The sequence below is a fragment of the Penaeus japonicus genome, unplaced genomic scaffold (genome assembly GCF_977035675.1).
Source record: "Penaeus japonicus unplaced genomic scaffold, GWHDUDI00000001_assembly GWHDUDI00000013, whole genome shotgun sequence".
Lineage (NCBI taxonomy): Eukaryota > Metazoa > Arthropoda > Malacostraca > Decapoda > Penaeidae > Penaeus > Penaeus japonicus.
The window spans coordinates 15,029,163-15,039,162 of NW_028234415.1; the positions used below are offsets into that span (position 1 = coordinate 15,029,163).

At 36.8% G+C, this 10,000-nt stretch overlaps 2 protein-coding genes across 5 annotated transcripts in view; one reads left to right on the forward strand and one right to left on the reverse strand.

Annotated features, from left to right (window-relative positions):
• Positions 1 to 6,628, reverse strand: part of LOC122251644 (tether containing UBX domain for GLUT4) — a 7,717-nt gene extending 1,089 nt beyond the window's left edge. Inside the window, exons 1-10 of one of the 2 annotated variants that reach the window (XM_086543219.1) lie at positions 6,448 to 6,628; positions 4,386 to 4,441; positions 3,959 to 4,128; positions 3,586 to 3,766; positions 2,502 to 2,587; positions 1,957 to 2,244; positions 1,620 to 1,744; positions 1,207 to 1,340; positions 837 to 1,060; positions 1 to 149 (exon numbers count right to left, since the gene is read on the reverse strand). The exon at positions 1 to 149 is cut by the window's left edge and continues 33 nt beyond it. In XM_086543219.1, coding sequence (XP_086399345.1) covers positions 1 to 149; positions 837 to 1,060; positions 1,207 to 1,340; positions 1,620 to 1,744; positions 1,957 to 2,244; positions 2,502 to 2,587; positions 3,586 to 3,766; positions 3,959 to 4,128; positions 4,386 to 4,441; positions 6,448 to 6,528 — 1,494 coding nt within the window. In that variant the 5' untranslated portion in view covers positions 6,529 to 6,628. The remainder of the gene's footprint in view (positions 150 to 836; positions 1,061 to 1,206; positions 1,341 to 1,619; positions 1,745 to 1,956; positions 2,245 to 2,501; positions 2,588 to 3,585; positions 3,767 to 3,958; positions 4,129 to 4,385; positions 4,442 to 6,447) is intronic. The other variant, XM_043013704.2, reaches the window with a different exon arrangement.
• Positions 6,629 to 7,171: 543 nt separating this feature from the next.
• RpL9 (ribosomal protein L9) overlaps positions 7,172 to 10,000 on the forward strand; it is a 4,070-nt gene continuing 1,241 nt past the window's right edge. Inside the window, exons 1-3 of one of the 3 annotated variants that reach the window (XM_086543222.1) lie at positions 7,172 to 7,420; positions 8,902 to 9,046; positions 9,252 to 9,374. In XM_086543222.1, the coding sequence (XP_086399348.1) occupies positions 8,909 to 9,046; positions 9,252 to 9,374 (261 nt within the window). In that variant the 5' untranslated portion in view covers positions 7,172 to 7,420; positions 8,902 to 8,908. The remainder of the gene's footprint in view (positions 7,421 to 8,901; positions 9,047 to 9,251; positions 9,375 to 10,000) is intronic. The other 2 variants (XM_086543221.1, XM_086543220.1) reach the window with 2 other exon arrangements.

Here is a 10,000-nt window from a genome sequence, read left to right on the forward strand (position 1 = left end):
ACTAAATGAAGACTTTTTGGAGAGAGTTTCATCATTGAGATATGGAGGACTGGACGCAGCTGCCTCAAAATAGATCCTTGCATTGGGGACACAGTCTGCAGCAACAAGTGTCAGGTCTGTGGCCAGCACCCGATGTGGATGCCTCAGCACTGGAACAGAAATTGTAAATTGAATTACTGTAAAAATGACTTTTGAAATCCTATCATATATTCCTTGAATTTATCATAAGCATTAATCCTAAATAAACTATGGAGGCATACATACAGGATATAACTTCTTAAAGACTTCCCTGAGGTTACTGATGCCTGGAACATACACTGTCCACTACGATTTCATTATCATCATTTATCATTATCATTGTTGTTATTACTGTCATTATTATCATTTCAACTATCATGATAATAATCATTATCATTATCATTATTATTACCATCATTAGCACTATTATTACTATTATTATTGTTATTATCATTATTATCAGTATCAATGTATTAACCCATTGGTCGCGGTATTAAAAAAAGGTCTGTGCAGTAGGATAGCTGAATTACATGTCTGGCATGGTGCCATCCGCGTCTATCACCGACTCTGCCTTTGCACCAAATCATGCCATCCGCTGCTAATGGGTTAATAACAATAACAAGTTATGAAAACAAAAATATCTAAAAAAAAAAAAAATCAATGGATGGGGTCAGGTAGGCCTAGTAACTGACTCCATGGTGACCTGTGGAGCCATCTATGTAAACAATATAATAATAAAGCAATACCATAGCAGACAGTGTATGCATACATGCACTCCCAGCATCAACACTTTAACCTAAACAGAATCAAATACATACAGAGACTGAACTCTGAGGCCGGGTTCGCAAGCAAGGGTCTGATAAAATCTTCAACTTGTGAAATGGTGTTGGTAGGCTTGAATGATGCTTGAATCACGTTGTTGTCGGGAAAATAAATCCGCAGCTGAGTCACCGGGTAATGGTGGAGAGCATGCAGAACCTTTGCATTTTCTTCCATTTCTCGCATTTGTTGTGTCATTAAGGGAGTTTCATTTAGCTCTTTTCTGAAACAGCAAATAAGAATGTATAATTATATACATGTTTCTAAACACTAAGGCATCAAATAGCAAAAGTAGAAGAGCATTTTCATCTTTTTTTTTTTCTTTTTTTTCATCATAGAAATTCGCCAAAAATAAAGACTGGCACTCACAAAACCCGCTGCTGATCACAATAGAGGTTCTTGACTTCATTCACCGTCAGCTCAAAGAAATCATCACCTTCATCCCGAAGATTGGTATTTGGCGCATCATCCATGTTGAAGAGGATTGCATCATGGGAGCCAAACTTGATGAAGAAAATGAAAGGATTAACAGTTTAGTGACTGATGAATGTTGAAATGCCATTTCAGTTATGCTCCCACTTGTCATCAATACTTCTTCCCAGGTAAATAACCTTCACTGAAAATTAGTGTCTCTATATGTTTCTATGATATTATCCTTTTCCATCAACAATTTGTAACCAACATTTGTTTTTCAAATTATCAAAAGAAAATTCAGTAATATAGTTTACAGAACCTCTGTTGTCCCACAATTTTTTTCTAAAAAACTAACAAGTGTTCCTAACCTTAATAACTTTTTCAACAGCTTCTGAGGACGATGGCAATTCCTCCTCTTGTCGGGATGAACAGGCAACTTCATGACCCTCAATCAGGTCCATGGGGACGGGCGAATCTGCCTGACCACCTCCATCTATGTTGACAGACAAAAGTTAATATGTCAATAAAATAATAAATAATGCATTAAATAACATATAAATCAAACGACTAAATGTAAAAACAGACTGTGATATGGAAAGGAAGAAACATGAATTAGCAGAGGCAAAAAGTTAAAGTAAGTTGTAACTTGTCTTACAACTAACATATCTAATCCACTACTATATCCAACCCATCCGGAATCCTTACCGGTCACCACATCTGGCTGAGCAACATTGTTCTGGGACTGAACTAAATCCGGCACCCCACTCTGACTTGAGCTCACAAGATCAGGTCCGCTGCCTGACACCAAGTCCACGTGTTGTTGCTGCCCTGATCTTTCCTCCTGTGGGGGAAGTATTTGCGAAGGAGGTTCAGCTGGTCGTTGGGGGGGCGGAGGTTGTCTCACTGGTTCTGGCTCCGGACGGTGAGATGGTCCAGCTTGAGGTTCCCTGGCCACCTGTGGGGCACTCTGTGGTTTTTGAGCAACTTCCTGACCTGAAATATATTGACATTTATATGTCTTTCAGCATCCTTTAACAATTTACTATTTGCCTTTGTTTGAGGTAATAATAATTTATGTTACAATTACTTGATATTAAAAACACCAACCACCTGAAATATTGAAACACAATATTTTAAAAACCAATATAGCATTTTTCCTAAGAAATACATATTATTCAAATGACAGATCAAACACAACACTACATCTATTAGCAGTTCATCCTGCAAGCCAGTCATGCTTATGAGCTCACCTTCATCATGCTGCTGGACCTTTGGCCGAGAGAGAGGTTTTGCAACATGAGCTTGGGTATTGGAAGACACTGACTGAATGCTGTGCCTGTACAAAAAAATATATATATTAATGATTGACGATGACCATGACGATGACCATGACCATGACCATGACCATGACCATGACCATGACCATGACCATGACCATGACCATGACCATGACCATGACCATGACCATGACCATGACCATGACCATGACCATGACCATGACCATGACCATGACCATGACCATGACCATGACCATGACCATGACCATGACCATGACCATGACGATGACCATGACGATGACCATGACGATGACCATGACGATGACCATGACGATGAAAATGATAATAATGATGATGATGTAATTTTTTTTTTTTTCTTTAAACCCAATCCCGACGGGCCCAGCAAGAAGTGGCAACCCCCTTTGCCGGGCCTATGCAATATTGCATTGGGAACGTCACACTGGTGTGTTGCCCCATCATCAGGCATTTAGCCGTGTCACACGGGTGTGACACACCATCATCATTGGGTTAACAGTCACAGTTGTATCAGAATGTATTGATTTTGGCACTTAAATAGAATGAAAGGTGATAGGTGATTGTGATGGATGATGATGATGATGGATGATGATGATGATGGATGATGATGATGATGGATGATGATGATGGATGATGATGATGGATGATGATGATGATGGATGATGATGATGACGGATGATGATGATGGATGATGATGATGATGGATAATGATGATGATGGATGAGGATGAGGATGAGGATGATGGATAAGGATGGATGATAATGATGGATGATGATGATGGATGATAATGATGGATGATGATGATTAATGATTGATGATGATTAATGATGATTAATGATTGATGATGATGATTAATGATGATTAATGATTGATGATTGAAGACAATGATTAATGATTGATAATGATGATTAATGATTGATGATGATGATTATTGATGATGTCATCCAATTTCTCAGAATACCCAGACTGAAGCCAAAACTGGTATCACATCTGAAACTGAAAGGGCAGCAGTCCACCTCACCTGAGCATGCATTTCCCTGAAGTAAGACCAAGGGATTTGAGCGTCGTGGTCTTTAGGTCTTGACCGCTGATTCTGCGCATCGTGTAGACAATCACCGGCTCTCGCCCGTCCTCAGGAGGCGGGATGAGGCGACCAGCTTGGCCACTCTCTTCATGATGCTTCAGGATGTCCCATAGGGAAGCTACGGAAGGAGACACACAATAATACTCATTGAATGAAATATCTAAAAATTCACAGATACAAGTCAGAGTTACGTTTCCTTTTGATCTTCTCAAGTGATTACTTTTAAGTGGTAAGAAAGTCATGCACAGAAATAGATGTTAAAGCTTTTATGATTATATTTCCTCTGGATCTTTTCAAGCGACTAACTTACAAGTGGCAATGAAGTCATGAACAAGTCTGACCCCATCATCTGTGGCAATGTTCACTGTGACACTTGACGCCGTCCGAGGTACTGCAGACTCAATTAGCTCTAGTTGACAATTATTTGGCAGTCCTGAATACCGCATGGAGCTGCTGGTATCCAAAACTCGTCGAAGATGTCTGCAGATGTAAAGTTTATACGATAAAAATTGTATTCAACCAATAAACTTAATGTTTATTTGCTAGTACCTGCATTTTTTTGTGATTACCTATAAATTAAAATCTAAATTAAAATTTATATAATCATATCTATTCCTTCTTTGTTAGTTATATAAATAACTCTTGACATTCAACAAACAAACTTTTGCACATACTACATAATAAACCATATTAGGTCTTAGGTTTTAATAAATAAAAATACATAGCAAACTACTCACTTGAGATCATATTGATCAGGATTGAAGCCATGCTTTGTACATGCATCTTCAATTATCTGAAAATAGCATTAATATTATGTGAATAATAGCAGAGAACTCCCCTTAAAGGGGGTCATAAGAGACAGAGCTCCCAAAATATAGGCCTTGTAATGTGCCTGAGCATAATGTCATTCGTAGAAATTAATAGCTTTTATTTCATTTTTACACTACAATTTCGCTGGTCATAATAAGCACAATTTCATTGGCATATTTTTTAGCAATGGAAATTAATGCTGGATTCACTTAACCCATTCGCGCCGGTTGCCGTCTTATCATGTGGTCAGAAAATATCCCCGGACCCGTGTGACATCCTGAGACATCATGCATTTTCTCACCAAGTTCCAGGTAGAGCAGTTGTGATGTGCTGAAACGTCAGCAATTGAATGGTAGATTGTTCTTAACCCATTCCCGCCGGGCCTTTTCGTCTTTTATGGCGTCAATGCCGGGGCTCTCGAACGCATAGGCCTAAATCAATTATATCATCGACGGCGTATGACGGCACCCGCGCTATCATATTACATAATCGCCGTCTGTGGCCGGCGGCCGGCGGTATTGGGTTAAAAATAATTATTTTTCATAATTCCTTGGACTCTGTTTCTTTAGTTTCAGTGTTTGAACGTCATAAAATATGATATAACTTTTTTATAAAATGACATCACAGAAAACTACGTGATTTTGATGACATCACTGTAATTTCTGCTTCTGATCGGTTGAATAAAAAGATCTGAGTTGATAATCTATTGTAAAATCTAATGTGATTGGCCAAGAAATAAAATTAATTAGAAAATTACTATTGTAATACTATTTCTAATTTGTCAAATACCCATGATATCACATCACGTCACATCACAAGGTACATGTACATACTCGTATGTACATGTATGATTATCTACATTGTTCTTTTTGTTTTGGAAAAAAATGATAAGTATAAAACATCTTTTTTGATACCCCACTACAAGATTGCTTCCACTTTCTATAGGTATTATCACATAGATGTGAAGAATATAGGCAAAGTTCAATATAACAACACTAGAAAAGCATTGCTATAACATGTCTTTCACCTATAATGACTCCCCTAAACTTGGGAATATTTTTACATGCCTTTACAAAACGCTCTGAGTGATCCAACGCAGCCCTGCGCAGCGAGGCTTGTTTGTGCTTTGGTAATGGCCAATAAATCTTTAGCAAATAAAGCTCCAATGACTCTTATGGAACCTCAATAAAACCTTCCCATACAGGGTGGGACTTCATAAGAATCACATATGAAAATGTTTCTACATGTATATTCAGTTTCTGGCTCTCTTAATCTTTTACTCCAAAATTTACTCCAAAATTTCTGTTAACGACGGGTGAGAAGATATCACGTTAAGCGGTGGCAGCATCAGCCGCTGGGGTTGAGATATTTTGTCATGGCTATCTTCCTGGCCGGCGTGTCAGGTGATCGGGCATACAGCACTTGGGCAGGGCCAGTGTGGGCAAAAATCCTGAGGTGTTAAGCTTGCACATTTGGAATATCCTGGCGTTTTAACCATTTGGAGCCAAGACAGCCCCGTCATTAACAGGATAATAAACTTTATGTCCTCCACACTTTTTGTCGCTAATGTTCTACAAGTATTTCATGAAATACAAATACAACCAGTCTTGCTTATGGAGTGGCGAGTTTAAAGTGTACTTCTATGCAAATTACACAGTATTTTAAATCTCTCTTATTTCATTCTTTGTACTTCTGAATTCATTGTTTGTAATGGATAATTAGTGTTTTAAATCAAGCCTTCTTTATAACTAATTTAACAAATATTCAAACCATGACTAAAATCAAATGAATAAATTCTACATAAATGAAAAGCCACTAGTTGCTTTAGATAGCTTCAGTGAACTAAAATTACTATAAGTGCATATTAGACATTAAAAACTATTAACCACAAACAAAACTTTACATCAACAAAGCGAACCTTTATTTCAAAACATCCCAAAAAGAATGAAGATAATCAAAAACTTTGCCTCAACTCGGCCTTTATCTCACCTGCAGAATACTTGTATTTGGAGAGACTTTCACTACTGCTCTTCGACCATTTGGGCACAAAACGGTCACTGAGGCAGGCATTGCCACAGAGTTGCGTGAGAGTTGAACGAAGTTGATAAAAGTCGCTCCTCGGGTGACGGAAAGATGACAAACCAGCCTTTATTTATCAACTAAAGCAGGGTTGTGGAATCTGTTTTAGATTTTCTCTCTGTGATATATCAGTAGTATAATAGCTTTTTATATATTCTTATATTCTTATGTTTTTTTCTTGTTTTTCTCAATTCTAAAGTCTGGAAAACTTTTAGGCGTTAATTACTATACTATATGAGAAAAATTACCAATACGTAATCTTTATTTATATTCAGCGGTTTTGATTAAAAGGAAACCCGCTTTTATACCATAGATTTGATTATCTTTATAATATACGCAAAACAGAGGAAAAAATCAAAATATTTACTTATTATAAATGCTGTTACTATTTATTACAAGTAAGTAGATATTTGATAATTTAGAATACGGAAAAATGAATACCTTTTGCAGCATTTGCTAAATAATATAAATTTATTTTTATTTACACGCTTATAACTAATTTTAAAATCACTATATCAATTTTTAGAAATCCATTTTAATGTACATATAGTTAAATTATAAATAGGTGCTATCAAAAAATAAGATCGAAATTGAAAATGTCTCAGATGTGTCCTTCCTGAGTCTTTCCATTTGTGTTCTTCGCCGCCGAGGTTAGGAAGTGAGAGATTTCGTTTTAATCTTGAATTACCACTACCATCCGTCTGTATCTTGAAACTTTAAGTATTGTAGTTGGAAGAACAAGTGTTGGTTAATATATTTAGAGTGTCAGTTGTTAGATATATAGTGAAGTGGTGATATAAACTTTAAGTGAATGATATGGTGCTGCCGCAAGACGATGTAAACAAACGTCCGTAGATTTGGATATTGAGAAGGAAATATTTCGGTGATATTTTAATGCTTTTATAGGTAAATGTTATTCCTTTGATAAAGATATTGCTATGAATTGATATAGTTCCTAAACACGGGAGCGGAATATAGAATATGTAAAGTTTGTGTTGTGAGGAAGAAACGGCTCGTGCATGTACAGTGCTCTTGCTTTTTCCGAAACGTGTTTTTCGTAATAATACGAAATAAGTTATAATTTTACTGTTGAAAAATAATTTATTTGGGCGAGACAAATAAAGCGAGTTTTGGTGATTCTTTAATAAAATGGAAGTCGTTGCTACATTCGAAATTTATGGATGTGTTGTTCAAGTACAAGTTTCAGTGAAAACCAGTTGAAGTAATGTTATTGGCCCTGATAGCGAGGGAGGCTAAAGATATACTTAGGGAATTTTAGGGGAAACTTGATAAAATGCCAGTAGATTGAGAGCAAACTAAGTTAATACTATTACAGAACATGTGAAGCATCTCTTACTGTAGAAAAAACTTATTAAGCCTAACTTGGTTACATGTACCTGCAGTTCTGTTTTGATATTATTCCACTTTTTGCAGAGGTTTCAAACCTGCATTTATAAACTCTTAAGGGTGCAATGGTTAAAAAATGTATAGCTTCATAATTCTTGAATTATAATTTAAAATGTGCTTTTAGTCGTCCTGATATCAGAGCTTATGTACAGAACACTTCATTAGTTAATTTAAATTTACAAAGCATGCCGACCGTAATCTACTGGACACCATTTTCTGGTGGTCCTTTCCCCAAGAATTGCCAAATTGCCAAGAACTATTATACCTGTTTACATAGTTTCTCTTGTATGTTATGTTAGAACTCTCTTCCAATAGAGTACAAGTAGGTGTGGAGGTCGTCATACCATAAGAATATTTGGGTATATGTTCTTTAGAATAATTGTAGCATAATTTACTTAGATGTGTGTGTGGCACAATGTGGAAGCCATGTGGTGCTCAGCATGTCAGTTTTTAGCTTAAGTTTTGACTTTTGTATCACCATTTAGTTGCAATATCTACTACTAAATGCCAAATGTATTTAAATTTTGACCATGGTGCATTTATTGTCAGTCAAATTTTCTAAGGGAAGGAGACCATGGCAATCACAAATTACCATCAAAATTGTCACTTTGGTTTGTTTAAGCAGACTTTAATTACCAATTATGGTCCATATCCATTGATACCAAATTTAACCTCGGACATGCAGCCTTTGTGCAGAATAACTATAGATGGTAGGAACCAAGTAATTGCCAATAGAAGTGCCTAACAAAAAGGAATTCTTAAGAAAGATTAAATTACAGTAGTGACCAATTAAGGTATGCTATTACTTACCTACTTCTTGCTCTAACAGTAGTTGACAAACCTATTTTTTGTCAACCAATTTAGCAGTCTTAAAATTTACCATGCCATCAGATGTAGTAGAGTTTTGCACTTTTACTGAATTGAAATAATTAAATGCTTCATTAATTTTACCAACAGGGTCACCATGAAGACCATCAATACCTGTCAGAAGGTGGTTATCCCCAAGGATGTGGAGTTCAAGATAAGTAACCGCATCGTAACGGTGAAGGGCCCCCGTGGTACTCTGAAACGCTCCTTCCAGATGCTGAAGCTTAACTTCCATGTAAGTACACTAGTGCTGTTAGTGACTAGATTCTCAGCCTAACTAGATATTTCATAGCTTTAGAGTGTTAAGAGCATAAAGTCTGTATAGCTGGCTTGATTTGGTCAAATAAAATTTATACATGCATCACCTTACTAGAGGATAACTTTTATTGCATAATTCCTCAAACAGTTCTTGAATAATCACTTTATTCTTTCTGTTACAGGTGAAGAAGACTGCCAAGGGAACCATCGTTACCGTTGAGAAATGGTTTGGCAAGCGCAAGGAAGTGGCTGCTGTTCGCACTGTGTGCACTCACATTACCAACATGGTTAAGGGTGTGACCGTTGTAAGTATTTTGGATTATTTAATTTTCTTCATGGAAATAGCTATATCAGTATTTGTCCTGTTAACCCCTTCACTCGGAGCAGTAGGAAATGCACCCCACACTGAATCCTGGATGCCAATGTGCGCCAAATTTTAAACGTCGATATTGAATATAAGTTCTTATGCCAAACCCTTGACATTATCATGTACTATATATCAAATCTATATGTAATCAGCCTCTTCCCCCTGTGCATGTGACAAGTTATTTAATGGGTTGGGAGGAGAGGGAGAAGAGGGACCTTGGTGAGATCTCAGTGATTCAGAGAACAAAAGAAAATGGTTGAAACTAATCATAATAAGATTTATATTTTTACATAATGATCCATAAAAAAATCATTGCTAGTAGGGCACATCAGTACCTCCCCTAGCATAAGCGAATCACACTGTTATGATGAAAAGTCAAGTAAGCCATCGTATCATATATGACCTATATTCTGAAAGATCTCATACAGTATCCGGAATAAAAAAAACACTAATCTCAATACAATTCGGCCACGATGCATTATGCACGTCCTTGGATATGTCAGGTGGGCTGTGAGGACGCTGTATACGTTTCCTGTTGTTCAAAGGGTCAGTCCAATAATACTG